Genomic DNA, 16269 nt, shown 5'->3' on the forward strand with positions numbered 1-16269 from the left:
TCGAGAACATACCTTCACCGAGGAGTCAAGCAGTATATTGCTCCCTCCTACGTATATCTCGCGAAGAGACCATGAGGATAAAATCAGAGAGATTAGAGCCAACACAGAGGCATACCTACAATCCCTCTTTCCACAAACAATACGAGACTGGAATAGAAGGGAGAACCGATAGAGGTACTCAGGGTACCCACCGCCACAAACTGTCAGGTGGCTTGCGGAGTATGGATGTAGATGTAGATGTAGACTCTCTCTCTGTTCATCTACTCCTCCCCCCTTCTCTCTCCATATTATCACCCCTACCCCTATTGGAGTTTGCTGGTTCTTAACCCCACAGTGTTTCTTTTCAGATGGTAAATGATATGTGCACCAAGTTTGGTTGAAAGTCAATCCAAAGGTTTAGTAGGAGCTTTTTACCTACAGTATTGCCCACATACACATGTCACATCCATTATATATCCATTTAGCTTATTTCATGCACATGTGTACATATATTTCACCTGTATCTCTAGCCCTGCAGTTTTCAGGCAGCTCAATCTTTGTAATATCATATCTCCTGAACTATGGTCTCACTGTGATACAATTTTGCAGGTACGAGGGTTGAATGAAAAGTAATGCCTCCATATTCATTAATTGGGTTTGGATGGGAATATTTTAATAAATCAAATGCAAAAATAATCTTTAGAATGTGATCTTTAATTACCAACATCCACTTTTCCACATAACCATCAGCCAATTGGTTACATTCTGCCAACGATGAACTAGTTTTCTGAAGCTGTCACGGAAGAAGTCGAGACTCTGTTTCCACAACCACTGTCTCACAGTTCTCTCAACATCTACATCATAAGCATAATGATGTCCCCGCAGATTGTCTTTCATTATCGGGAACAGATGGAAGTCAGACAGTGTTAAATCTGGACAATATGGAGGATGTCGTATGGTGGTGAGATTCTGTCTCTGAAGTTCTGCTATGGTGGCATGTGAAGTGTGTGGTTTGGCATTGTAATGCTGCAGGAAAACATTTCCCTTTTCCTTTCGGGCCCTTGTTAGCTGTCGTTTCAGAGTCTGCAGCATTGTGATGTAACACTCTTGAATTTATTGTTGTTCCATGATCAAGGAAATCAACATGGATAACACCACCCACGTCCCAGAACACTGTGGCCATCATTTTTCCAGCTGAGGGCTGCGTCTTGAATTTCTTTTTCTGCTCGAGTCTTTGTGTCGATATTCCATAGAACAACGTTTCATCTCCGGGTGGTAATGGTGTACCCACACTTTGTCTCCTGTCACACTTGAATGGGTAAAGGCATCACGTCCATTCTCATAATGTAAGAGGAGTTCATGGCAAATTTCAAGTCTGTGTGCTTTCATTTCAGGAGTCATCATCCAGGGTACCCATCGTGCACAGATCTTCCGACAGCCAAGCATAGCAATAATGTGACCCACACATTCTTGTGAAATGCCGATTGAGCTTGCAATTTCTCTCTGAGTGATACAATGGTGATCCTGAATCAGTCTGTCAGCATATTGCTTGTGAAACTCGGTGGTTGCTGTCACAGGACGTCCACCTCTTTGTTTGTCATGCAGATCAGATGTTCCCGCCTCAACATCTTTAAATTTATTCAGCATATGATGCAAAGTACTCACATCAGCACAATCACCATAAACTGCTTTCATTCTCTGATGACTCTCCTTTGGGGTGACACCTTCTGCTGTTAAGAATTCCATGACTGCACATTGCTTAAATCGCACTGACCAACCATCTACACAGGGTTCCATACTTCACACTGTAACTACACAACCATTCAATGCTAAGGCTTCCCGCCAACTGGAGCTGTAGAGAAGAGGCTACAGAACAAGCCAGTATGTGCCACATACCAATGCTGCCAACTGCTGAAGAGTTGTGAAGGTGGAGGCATTACTTTTCAGTCAACCCTTGTACATCTAGTGGTATATGCGCATACTGTTTGTGAAATGTGTTGCTATTAGTTAGTAGTAAAAAAGTAATAAATTAAAAGGTCATACTTGATGTTGCAGTTTTATTGCATGAACAGTGAAAATGTATAAGCGATAAACTTTTTGTCTTTCATCATTTTGTGGGGGCGTCAGTGATTCTTACTTCCCACGGTGGAGACTTCCAGACAGTAAGTGATGTGTATACTAAGTCTGGTTGAAATCCATCCAGTGATTTAGCAGGCGATGTGGAACATACATACATAATTTACTTTTATAGTATGTATTAGGACTGCTGATATTTTTAAAAATATCGGGAATCCGATATATCGTTTTTTAAAATAATTTTATTATCGGCTCTTGATATATCAAGGAAAAGTATCAATATATTAGCAGAGGAAATATAGGTTTATGTGCCTATAAAAATATTGGCTGCATACTGTAAATATACTGCCAGTTTAAGGGCTGTATATTTAAGTTGTGAGTTATTATTAGATAGTTTGTAAATCGAAAAGCTAGTAGACTGCCTATCCCTCTTAGAACAAGAACTTAAAGGAAAATGATGCATGTTCATGCGTGGCAATAACCGCTTTGGTAACAATGATAACTGCATGTAAGTGGCACAAGAAAAGGACTCTGATGGGTCGATTGTTCGGTTTTGTCACATATCAGATTTGACAAGTGCCGAATACATCAGCAATTTCCTATCACACATCTCCACCCAACGCGGTTACCAATCTTGTAGTTTATAAATTTGTTCATCATTTTCAACAACCGTTTTTGAAGAACATTGATGTGAAGAAATAGCACACTAGTTCCTTTAAAAATTGTTTTTTAATGCAGTTGGTGTGCTGTTTCTTCACACTGGAAATCTTGTTATTCCATCCACACCGTCATCCCCCCAGTGCAATTGGAGTTCTTTTGTGCCCCATATACTTGCTTGACACAGTCAAAGGGAAAGACTGAAGATGATGAAAGCTCAAAAAGTAGTAAGATTCCTTCTCACAGTGGAAGTAAAATTATGTCCTACTACAATTTCTAAAGAACAACTTCAAATATTGTCCAAAAATTATGAAAAAAGTATAATATAAAATAAAAATATTGGCACATCAGAGGGGGGGGGGGGGGGGTGAAATATATCTGATATATATTGACGTTTTTTGTAGAAAACATCAATATGTTATCAACATCCCTAGTGTAAATGGAAGCCTTCAATGTGAAGCCTTAATTATGTAAACTCTCATATAAAATGTGAAAATAACTGATATAATTTTCAATTTAAAGCTGGACAATGAGAATTACTCATAATACTACTGTCAATAATAGTTGTAATATCTAATTCAGATTAGATATATGTTATAAGGTTCACCATTCTCTTGATTTGATACTTTGTGAATAGTACTGTATTTAAAATACAGCACAAACTAAGTTTGCTGATGATCAGCTGAATATGTTATTGATGTAGTGTGTGGTGCGAATGTTAGGGTTAGTTATACAGCTAGCTGCAAGATACAATCAAGCATCTCTTAGCCAATTTCCATCAACAGAGTTTGAAAAATGTGTAACTGCAATGATGGATTAAAATGATATTGTCAGCAAAAACTGCGAAGGTCATTCATGTCCGGCTTTATTGTCAGCTACAATGAGACAATGAAAGCTGGCAGATAGCTAAAAGAAGTAATTAAACATTAGTGTACCAGTTTCTTGCCACAGAATTAGAAAAAAAATGGAAACTGCATGGGAAAATTAAAATGAAATGCTAAACAGAGAGAAAACATATAGCTCATTCATATCAAGTGTGACTGTCACCTGAAATGGAACACAGAATTGTCAGTACAGCTTAAATGATTTTGAGCAGTCATGATTGTGAAACAAATTTGTGGATTGATATTGGTGTTTAATAAATCTGTGAACTTATTTGAAATGTCTTAACAGAAAACAGATAATAGCTTATCTCTTAGTAGTGCAGGGATTCATGGTATATGCAGGTTGATGCATAGAATAGTTCAAATACGTGATTAGTTTGTTAAACATAATGAAGAAATTGAATTGTGGACACACGATTGTGAACTACAACAAAAATAATCACATCTTAAGAAGAGTAACTGACATGAATGCATGTCTCAGTAAGAATGGTACTATATAATGAATGCCTCTACACTGTCATGGGAACGTATTAACATAGTGTTTGGAGTGAATATAACGATGAAGGAAAAATTATTTGTGGGACATGTTGCTAGAATAATAGCAGAATTAAATTAAATGATCCACATTCACTGTAGCCAACGTATTTCTCTTGAAAGAATCAGCATGTGTATTTATATTTACAATAATTCTCATTTATTGTTCAGTCTCAGTTGCACATGTTTTTTAATTAAATGACATGTTTCAGTCACTCTAGATCCTCTTTAGATCCAAAACAAAGTAAAAGTAAATATGTGCCATGTAATATTTTAAAATAAGTACAAAAAATAATTGTATATAAATGCAGAATTTATCTACGTGTTTATGTCAGTGACCTGTCTTGTCTATTCAGAACCTCAGATCAGAGTACAGTCTTTTGCAACTGCAGTCAGTGTTTTAAATAGGTATCTGTTGAAGGTAGGAGAGAGGGGAGTAGGAGAAGGGAAAAAAGAGGGTAGGGGGAAGGGGAAAATGGAGTGAGGATGACTGGTGGAGTATAAGGATACTGGGAGGGGGAGTGGTGGGGATATCACGAGTTTACCAAGAATGAGCCTGCTAAACTTATAGAAAGCATAATTATGTAAAAATGCTTGTTTAAATATTAGTAGTGTAGGACAATGGTTGTGTAAAATGTAAATGGCATAAAATAGTAAAATTATAAAATGCAGCTAGGAGGATCGAGAACAAAGAAAGACGGTGAGGGTGGTAGAAGGGTCAGGTAGTGGCTGTAATGCTATGGGTTTAACATGAGTGAGTCTTTTACTAAAACTGCAAAAAGTCAGTTGTGTAAAAAATCTTCTGTTAAAATACTAAAAGTGTGGACCGAGGGATGTGTAAAACTGTAAAAGGGTATAAAATAGCTAATTATAAAATTGGGAATAAGGCTGCTAAAACTGAATTAGTGTTTTAAAATATTAAAAGTGTGAAACTTTGAAAGTATGAAACCATGAGGTCTTACCCTGAATATATAAAAAAAATAAAAATAAAATAATGTGTGAATGGATGATTGTTGCAACTGAACCCACACCACTAAGTGGTCTCCCAGAACATAACAGTTCTTGACTGATATGCATTAATTATCTGCTCTGGTGTGAAATTAATCTCTTCAATAAAATGTGTTAGTTGCATAACAAACACATTGGCTTTCTTTTGTATATCAGTGGCATCACCAACAAACCTATCAGAGAAAGTATCCTGTTTTTTTCCCCTTGAACCACTGCAGGCATGTTTTGGAAGCTTTGAGTGTTAAGGTGTTGTTTGGATCACTTTGTGTTTTAAAGAACATCACCCAGATCTGTTGTATTTGGTTGTGTAAATATCCATGTTGTTTTCACATTGCAATGAACAGTTCATTGTTTATTCTTTCTTGTAGCACCTTCATCTTTCTGCCATGTTGGTTTGGAATCTTTTTGAAGTTTTTCAAAACTGTTTTGTTTTTTATTTGTCTTTTTTGTGCCATTACAGCAGCGAATTTGACTCTAGGAGACATGTTTAGGGCTACTTCATGAGGACACCATGGTGGAGGATCATTTTCTCTTGGCTGCTTTGTCCACAGTTTGTAAGCATCGGCCCAGTAACATTCAGGAAATTTTATTCTATTGTTCTTTGGTGGTGATTGATAACTCTTGTCACTGCCATGTAATGCTGGACCACCTTCCACAGTCAGCTCACTTCCTAGCTATATCACTGGATCATCCCCATAAATACACTCCTGGAAATTGAAATAAGAACACCGTGAATTCATTGTCCCAGGAAGGAGAAACTTTATTGACACATTCCTGGGGTCAGGTACATCACATGATCACACTGACAGAACCACAGGCACATAGACACAGGCAACAGAGCATGCACAATGTCGGCACTAGTACAGTGTATATCCACCTTTCGCAGCAATGCAGGCTGCTATTCTCCCATGGAGACGATCGTAGAGATGCTGGATGTAGTCCTGTGGAGCGGCTTGCCATGCCATTTCCACCTGGCGCCTCAGTTGGACCAGCGTTCGTGCTGGACGTGCCGACCGCGTGAGACGACGCTTCATCTAGTCCCAAACATGCTCAATGGGGGACAGATCCGGAGATCTTGCTGGCCAGGGTAGTTGACTTACACCTTCTAGAGCACGTTGGGTGGCACGGGATACATGCGGACGTGCATTGTCCTGTTGGAACAGCAAGTTCCCTTGCCGGTCTAGGAATGGTAGAACGATGGGTTCGATGACGGTTTGGATGTACCGTGCACTATTCAGTGTCCCCTCGACGATCACCAGTGGTGTACGGCCAGTGTAGGAGATCGCTCCCCACACCATGATGCCAGGTGTTGGCCCTGTGTGCCTCGGTCGTATGCAGTCCTGATTGTGGCGCTCACCTGCACGGTGCCAAACACGCATACGACCATCATTGGCACCAAGGCAGAAGCGACTCTCATCGCTGAAGACGACACGTCTCCATTCGTCCCTCCATTCACGCCTGTCGCGACACCACTGGAGGCGGGCTGCATGATGTTGGGGCGTGAGCGGAAGACGGCCTAACGGTGTGCGGGACCGTAGCCCAGCTTCATGGAGACGGATCCGAATGGTCCTCGCCGATACCCCAGGAGCAACAGTGTCCTTAATTTGCTGGGAAGTGGCGGTGCGGTCCCCTACGGCACTGCGTAGGATCCTACGGTCTTGGCGTGCATCCGTGCGTCGCTGCGGTCCGGTCCCAGGTCGACGGGCACGTGCACCTTCTGCCGATTACTGGCGACATCATCGATGTACTGTGGAGACCTCACGCCCCACGTGTTGAACAATTCGGCGGTACGTCCACCCGGCCTCCCGCATGCCCACTATACGCCCTCGCTCAAAGTCCGTCAACTGCTCATACGGTTCACGTCCACGCTGTCGTGGCATGCTACCAGTGTTAAAGACTGCGATGGAGCTCCGTATGCCACGCCAAACTGGCTGACACTGACGGCGGCGGTGCACAAATGCTGCGCAGCTAGCGCCATTCAACGGCCAACACCGCGGTTCCTGGTGTGTCCGCTGTGCCGTGCGTGTGATCATTGCTTGTACAGCCCTCTCGCAGTGTCCGGAGCAAGTATGGTGGGTCTGACACGCCGGTGTCAATGTGTTCTTTTTTTCCATTTCCAGGAGTGTACTTTCAGTATCATCTTCATTGATGACTTCATATACCATAAGAGTACTATACTCTTCAATGGCAACATCTTCATCAAGTAGCTGTTTTATAACTGTTTGAAAACTATGTAATCTACCATATTTGGCCTTTCCTCCAAAATACTGAAGAAATCCATCAACAGCTTAACAATCACAGCTGGTTTCATTGTGTAACAGTCTAGGCCTACAAAACATCTCATTCACCTCTAATATGTAATTAGCAGGCTGTCTACTCCTTTTCTTATACTCTGTACACTCCTTCCCTCCTTCCACTTCCAGTAGAGTATAGTCTGTCAAAAATGTCTTTTTCTTATGTTCTGAAACTTAAAGAAACTGGTCCAGTTCAAAAGTCAGCGATAACTATGGGTGCCTTTCTGTGTGAGTCAAAAAGCCTTTTAAAACTTAAGGAGGGGGGGAACTGGTGACTGACCTGATTCTCATTCTCCATCTTTCATTTTAGATTTCATGAACAAAGAGAGTACCTGAGTTTCAGCCGGGTGGTTTTACAATCCTCCATTTCAATAGCTGTCATCCCTGGCAAACTAAAAAATATCTCCCATACAATCTAACCACCTGTGTTCAGCACATCTGCAGTGACAAACAGTCCCTTGCTCAGTTTGTTTAAGGTCTTACTGTGGCATTCCCAAACAGGTACTACCTCTCAAATGTAGACCACAAAGATATCTCCTTTGCCATATCAACATAGCCTCCAACAACTCTCACTAATCAGCTGAAAAGTAACCTCCTCCCCTCTTATTGTCCTTAAATAGAACAGCTTAAACACATCCTCTACCAAGTCTTCCACAACTTTTCATTGTGCTCTGAAATGAGGAATATTGTTTCTTAAACTCATCCCACCTCTCCCAAATGCCAAGTGCTTCTCTATCACCCACAGCATCTACAAATCCTCTTGGGCCGTCCTTAAACTGTGCCCCCTCTCAACTCCTTTCAACGTGGGTGATATTCCTGTGAAAGATCTGATTATGCGTTAATTCTGCTACATCTACAGCACAATCTTTTACTTGAACATAACCACTAACCTGCTGTCCAATCAAATGAATGGCCTCCACCAAAATATGACAAAGTGCAAATTGACTGCTATCAGCAGAGAATGCCATTAATCACAACATACTGACCTTCAATTACTGCTTCAAAACATATACCATGTGGATCCTCACTCTCTCAGAATCAGTTTGTCGTAACTGCATACATGGGAATAGTTCCTACAACACCCGTCATAAGTGGTGCAGTCCATCTAGCTTCACTCTTCACTAATTCCTCGTTCCCTGTCCCCCCTTGTGATCTCATTCTTCTTCTGTTTTATCTTATCTTCTCCCATTCCTAAATTTCTTATTTTCATATGCACCACTCATACACCTTCATAACTAAGTGGATAACATGTCTGACTAGAGATAGGAGGACTGGAATGGTGTGCTCATAGCCTCATGATGACAGTTGAGGAGCTACTTGAGTGAGAAATAGTAGCTGCAAGGTCTGGGAAGCTGATAATAAGCAGGAGAGTGTTGTGCTGACTCCATACCACATCTGAATGAGACTCTTGTATGAGCAAGACACAGTGGCCATCAAGTATTCTGTGATCCATCAGTACCAGTACATGGAGATGATTTTATATGTAGCATACATGTCTTCTCTGCCTCAATCACGATGAGATCACCAATGCCATTCCAGTTTATTCCTTTCCCTTCCTGCCTCTCCTCCTCATGACAACTCACTCCCCTCAGTGTTGTTGTAACCTGCTCCACCCACCACAAACCCTCATCCCAATGCGACCATAGTGCCTGAATAAAAACATGTGGTGCTTTCTCTTTTCAACCCTGCAGGAAGCACTTTGTCTGAAATCTTAGCTACATATTGTCTTGGTCATATGCATATCTACAGCTCAACACCTTAACTATATGGTGAATAATTACCTTTACTCCATCCACTTTCAGTTTCATACTTTAGCTGTTATTTCATTGTCAAACCCATGGGAAAAATCTCTATATGAAAAAGGTACAGAATAGATGGGCTGTAACCAAGACAAACACTGGAAGAGCACTACAGTGCATTGTGTTTGGTATACTTCACTAGAAACTTGTAATGCACGGTAAAAACTCTGTAAAACTGGTATATTATATGACAACTATAAAAACTGTACATTAGTTTTATGTTCTTCGAGACCGCTAATTGTTCTGCAACATAATTGTCAGTTTGACTCTATATTAGTTTACCATTAAGAAACCATCTCTCACACTTTGATTTCTTGTTTTGCAGGACAACAGTATTCGATATTACTTAAAGCTTGGAGCTCCAGCAAAGAAACTGTTGATGGGTGTGCCATTGTATGGACGTACTTTTATGTCTGATGCAAATGCTAATGTGGGAGGTCTCGGTGCTCCTGCAGAGGAGAAAAGCTTTCAGGGACCATATACTAAAGAAGATGGATACATGGGCTATAATGAGGTAATAATTTTAAAAGTTTACTGCATATTAATAATGTGGATAAAATATATTATTAAATCCTTGGACTATTATTGGGCTCATTCTCAGCATTGGCAAGCTCATCTTACTTGAAGTTAAATCAGGACACTGCAGATAAATTTTGAATTTGAAGCAGTATTGTCAGTGATGTGACATTAAACCATGAAAGAAAAAGTGCTGCTTCATAACAACTTCCTACAGGAACACAATATGTTTAGAACTCAGTTCTTCACTCAGTGCTAATCTGACGTATAGAGGGGTAAATTCTATTTATGAAAGTATTAAATTTGGATGGATATTGAAGGAAAGAAAATAGAATGGAAAAATAAATAAATGAAATGATAATATCAGTATAGGAAAACAGAGGGTCAAATAATAGGTCAGTGTCAGTTGAATCTTAGAATATGATCAGATGAGAGGATACTTTGAGAACAGGTTCCCATCTGAATTCAGGGAAACTTGTATTGGGTGGGAGTATCCTAATTACCAGTGTTGCACAGCAACCATCCCTGCTATGTGGCCAGTGTAACTTCCAGTGTACAATTGAATCATACACCATAGAGGTGGGTGCAAGTTACTGACTGCAGCTGTTGTAACCAATGTAATCACCAACTCATTTGAAAATGGTTCAAATGGCTCTGAGCACTATGGGACTTAACATCTATGGTCATCAGTCCCCTAGAACTTAGAACTACTTAAACCTAACTAACCTAAGGACAGCACACAACACCCAGTCATCACGAGGCAGAGAAAATCCCTGACCCCGCCGGGAATCGAACCCGGGAACCTGGGCGTGGGAAGCGAGAGCGCTACCGCACGAACACATTTGAAGATTGATGCTTTATCAAATGAATAAGGTGTAAAGAAAACATTCAACAGACAACTCTTTCTAAAGTGCTTGCTGTAGTACTGTGGAGGATACACTTTATTATTAGATCCTAAGGAAATGAACTTTCATTGCTTTTCATTCTCTTCAGGGATGGCACAACAGTTTGTAGACCAAATATATACATTTATTTATTTCATGTTCTGGTGATCGATGTTGTGAGTATATCACAGGAAATTGAACAAACTACTTTTACAAATCTGTTGTGGTTACATTCTATGGCATTATGTAAATGGTACTAATCAGCTTTATGTTAAAGAATCTACTGCACAGGTACTATTACAGAAAAAAAACCATTTTACAGCTAAATAAATATTACATAAAATTAATCTATTACAGAAAAATAAATATGTTTACAATAATGAGCAGAAAAAATGGCTCTGAGCACTATGCGACTTAACTTCAGAGGTCATCAGAACTTAGAACTAATTAAACCTAATTAACCTAAGGACATCGTACACATCCATGCCCGAGGCAGGATTCGAACCTGCGACCGTAGCGGTCGCTCGGTTCCAGACTGTAGCGCCCAGAACCACACGGCCACTCCGGCCGGCTTAATGAACAGAAAGGAAGACAAATCAGAATCAGAGAATGTACCTGAGTGTGACAGGCACATGGATATTACAAACTGTGGCTCAGGAATTCTTCTATAGAGTAAAATGACCCCTGCTGTAGGAACTGCCTTAGAGTCCCCCCCACCCCCACCCCATGAGCACGTCATAAACTAAACACTGATTTTGTGAAGGGGTAGGGGTGGGGGTGTATTGAAAACCATATAGCCATTAAAATGGACCCCCTTTTGTGCCATACTCAGGTTTGCATGTTCATAGTCAGTATCACCTTTCCTTTAGCATCATGTCTCTGAGATACACTATTAGGTTTAGAAAGGGACTTTTTTCTTTATGAAACACATCAGCAAGAATATATACTGTGCAATGGAAAGGCGGATTTTAAGTTCCTTAAAAAGATTTTTGCATATGGCTCTATGGGGACTCCACTCATGTTTCTTATGACTCTTATCTTTTCTAGCTTGTGATTGATTTTCCCAAAATATGGTGCCACATGCAATAATGGCATTACAATGACCATAATAAGCTGATTTAACGGCTTCTATTCTACTATAAGGGAAAATAAGGCATAAACAGGATGTATACGACCCAGGAAATCCGGGAAAAACCCAGGAATTTTTTCATCCAGGAGAAAACCGGGAAAAACCCGGGAATTTTTTGGAATTCCGGGAATTTTTCATTGTTTTAGCTTTCAGTTAAATTTTTGTAGTTTTGATTGCAGAATTGATTCTCTAGCAAAGAATGTTATTGTATCCTGCTACTGGAGAATGATACTGCAGCAATAAAATATAAACGAGAGGGAAAAAAATAAAACATTTAATGGCAAAGGAAATGTACAATTTACAACAACAAAACACCGTGCACGCACAAGCATCTGCAAATAGCAAAAATATGTCAAAGGCCATAGGGTGCAGACTGTAATTCTTAGTAACAATAAACTGCTTGCTATGAGCATGACGTCACAACTGTTCACATTAGGTTCATTTGACCAGTTGCCAGCAGTCTGTTGTGCATGCGCATTTGACTCACGTATAAGCAGTACCTTCTCCCGTTTCCTGCTACTTGGAAGTTTGGCTATTACCTCTATCAGTAGTAGCAGCAACCAGCCAGATGCAAACGAGAAAAATTTTTCTCTTGCGGCCTAACTGCCAGATTCGCGCTTGCACAGAGTTGTCTGAGTTGTAGTGGGGAGGGGGCTAGTCTCCACGTGACCTGTGTTTATGTGAAGTGATTTCACTGCTTCTCTTTGTGTACAGCTCCCACGTCAAATGAAAACAAAACGGATTTCTGTGGCTGGGAGCTATCGAGTGAATTAAAATACATTCACATAATTATGGAGGACAAAAATATATTATTAATTTCAGTTTTCCGATTTTATTTTATTTCGACGTTAGTAGCAGTCAAGCATTAATTGCCTTGCAGAGCAATAAAATTATTTTTGCAAGTTTGCTAAAGAAATTTGGCTTTATTAATCTTTCTGCTGAGACAATCATTTTATTTGAAACGAAGTGTTTCATTCTACAGTATTGGCTAGTTCCAACTGTTCGCTGAATTTCAAGTGCACGTTATCATCGTCTGCCATGTATGGCATTATGTCATAATAAAGAACCAAAAATGAGATTGTAGAGTACTGGTACTCCAAGAAAATTTACATCCCAAAAACCACACTGAAAAGCTTGATGGGACCTACTTCATTGTGAATCTGAAAAAAACCAATTTGTGCTTCAAGCCGAATTATGCATTTTAGTATGGTTTACAAAATTCCGATGCTCCTTGGAGTATCCTCTGATGCCCTGTTTCTTTTATTGTGTAATGTAAGCTCCCTTAGTGCTTTATACATACGAACATGCGGGCTTCCTACACCACTGTAGTTGCACACGCACAATGATGCCTGTTTTCTGGCGCTCTCTGGCATCTGGTAAATCGAACCTATTTCTAACAGTCTCCAGATAGTATTGCGAACGGTAGTTAGAAAAGCGTTACTTTCCAAGTAAATTTCTTTTCACGCAAGATGAATTATGTTACGTGTGAGAAAGTGGGATGGATTTCTAAATCACAGTGTTCGAAACTGAACTTTTTGAGGACCAGTCACTTACAAGAATTTTGAGCCGAGACATTTATGTCATAATTTTAAATTTACTGGCACATTTGTCTGATGTATCTTAAAGTACAACACATGCAAAAAAGATCAATATTAGATGTGAAAGCTTAGCTTCTGTTGTAGAGTGTTAATCTTAGAGACCAATATTATACGTGAAAGCTTAGCTTTTCTTGTAGATATACGGTACTGTGTATATTAATGTAAACCGTTAATTTTTCCTCTTGTGTGTTCGCATGTAACCAGTGATCTTGCTATTGGCTGACTATAACACGTATCCTATGCTCTGAATAGCTGCTGTCATCGGCTGGCGAGATCTCGTGGCTTGAGATACGACTCGCTTACAAAAGGACATCGCAACCTTGGTTTCAACGTTCCGGAGACTAATGCTCTGTGTTTGGTGCAATTCAAATTTATACTTTCGTAATACAAAAATATGCAGCGTATATGTTGCTGCAAATCAAAGGACTTTCCAAAACTTCTCTCCTTTTTTATTAGAAGTCTCTCCAAAACTTCTCTGCCCCGTCTTTTCCTTTTTTTTCTGGGAAGTTCTATGCGATTGTATAAAACGTTAACCATTCAAAGGATTGATAATTTTTACAGTTCCGAGGGAAAATCTACGGAAAACCTACTGTCACTTAGCACAGAAAAAGTGTATTTTCGCCCGGGAAAAAGCATATTTTTTAAATGGGATATCCGGGAGAAATCCGGGAATAATCCGGGAATTTTTTTTCCTTGTCCGCGTATACACCCTGATAAAGCATAAGTTTCAGAAAATAGATCCAGAATTGTAGTTTGAGCAGTTAAGTTTGCTGTCAGTATGTAAGCCCAGGTATTGTGAAGTATCCACCCTAGCTGTCTGCTGCTCACCCAGTTTTTTTTTTTTAATATATATATATATATATATATATATATATATATATATATATATTTAAAAAGAAAGATGATGAGACTTACCAAACAAAAGCGCTGGCAGGTCGATAGACACACAGACAAACACAAACATACACACAAAATCTAGCTTTCGCAACCAATGGTTGCCTCGTCAGGAAAGAGGGAAGGAGAGGGAAAGACAAAAGGATTTGGGTTTTAGGGGAGAGGGTAAGGAGTCATTCCAATCCCGGGAGCGGAAAGACTTACCTTAGGGGGAAAAAAGGAGGGAAAAAAGGACAGGTATACACTCGCACACACACACATATCCATCCTCATATACACAGACACAAGCAGACATTTGTATTGGCCTTTACAAATGTCTGCTTGTGTCTGTGTATATGAGGATGGATATGTGTGTGTGTGCGAGTGTATACCTGTCCTTTTTTCCCTCCTTTTTTCCCCCTAAGGTAAGTCTTTCCGCTCCCGGGATTGGAATGACTCCTTACCCTCTCCCTTAAAACCCAAATCCTTTTGTCTTTCCCTCTCCTTCCCTCTTTCCTGACGAGGCAACCATTGGTTGCGAAAGCTAGATTTTGTGTGTATGTTTGTGTTTGTCTGTGTGTCTATCGACCTGCCAGCGCTTTTGTTTGGTAAGTCTCATCATCTTTCTTTTTAAATATATTTTTCCCACGTGGAACGTTTCCCTCTATTATATATATATATATATATATATATATATTTTTTTTTTTTTTTTTTTTTTTTCTTCATCTTTAGAAGTTGTGTGAAACTGAATATACTGAGTGAAAATTATTGAACTATATGAAATAAAATCATCATAACTTCTGAACAGTTTGCATTAGGATGTTCAAACTGCACAGTTGGCCGTGGGTCATGATGGGAATTAGTATGGTATGTATGGTTCGGTTTAGGGACTAAGCCCACTTTCATTTGGATGGGCTCATTAATAAGCAAAACTGTCATATTTGGGGGGACTGAGAATCCACATTTCACAATCGAGAAGTCTCTGCATCCTCAATGGGTGTCTGTGTGGTGTGCTATGTCCAGTCACAGAATAGTCAGTGCAATATTCCTTGATGGCACAGTGACTACTGAATGTACATGAAGGTTTTGGAAGATAATTTCATCCCCATTATCATAAGTAACCCTTATTTCAACAAGATGTGGTTCATGCAAGATGGGGCTTGACCCCATCAAAGTAGGAGAGTGTCTGATGTCCTGCAGGAGCACTTCGGGAATCACATTCTCATTCTGGGGTACCCAGAGGCCACTGGCATAGACCTCAATTGGCGACCTTATTCTCTGGATATGAACACATGCGACTCCTTTTTGTGTTGCTATGTTAAGGACTAGGTGTATAGCAATAACCCTACAACCATTGCTGAGCTGAAAATAGCCATTCAGGATGCCCAACAGTATCGATATTCCGACAATTCAGTGGGTCATACAGAATTTCGCTATTCATCTGCACCACACCATCACCAATGATGGCAGGCATGTCGAACATGTCATAACCTAAATCTGAATATCTGTAGCGATGTTTACATGTTGAATAAAGTGTGTTCACACTGTAGTTAGTAACTAATTTGCATTTTTTCCTTCATATAGTTCAATAATTGTCATTTTTTTACTGAAATTAACTGAAATACCATTTACATAACATAAATGATAAACCAACTCACAATATCCCTACAAACCTTATTAGCTGACACCTCAAGTTTTTCTTTCGGATTATCAATAAGTAGCATAGTGTCATCAGCAAAAATAATGAATTTGCAATATTGTGCCCAAAGAGATTGATCATTAATAAAAATATAAACAAGTAGGGGGCCCAGAACTAAGCCCAGAAGCACTCCCCTTTTGGCAATGTTGAGCACCTTTTTGGCAAACCAATACAACTTTCCGTTTTCTGTTTGGAAGGTATGAATTGAGCCACTTCCCTGGTGCATCACTTATACCTAGGCATGTAGTTTGTGTTAAAGTATTTCGTGACGGACACAGTCAAATACTTTTAACAGGTCACAAAATATTTCAACCACCTTCTGTTTTTTGTTGATGGACT

General features: G+C 39.8%; 1 protein-coding gene across 1 annotated transcript in view; it reads left to right on the forward strand.

Moving 5' to 3' along the window:
* Positions 1–16269, forward strand: part of LOC126185120 (probable chitinase 2) — a 277984-nt gene that overhangs the window by 204863 nt on the left and 56852 nt on the right. The window contains exon 6 of the mRNA XM_049927938.1: positions 9557–9745. Within this exon, the coding sequence (XP_049783895.1) occupies positions 9557–9745 (189 nt within the window). The remainder of the gene's footprint in view (positions 1–9556; positions 9746–16269) is intronic.

The sequence above is a fragment of the Schistocerca cancellata genome, chromosome 4, assembly GCF_023864275.1.
Source record: "Schistocerca cancellata isolate TAMUIC-IGC-003103 chromosome 4, iqSchCanc2.1, whole genome shotgun sequence".
NCBI lineage: Eukaryota > Metazoa > Arthropoda > Insecta > Orthoptera > Acrididae > Schistocerca > Schistocerca cancellata.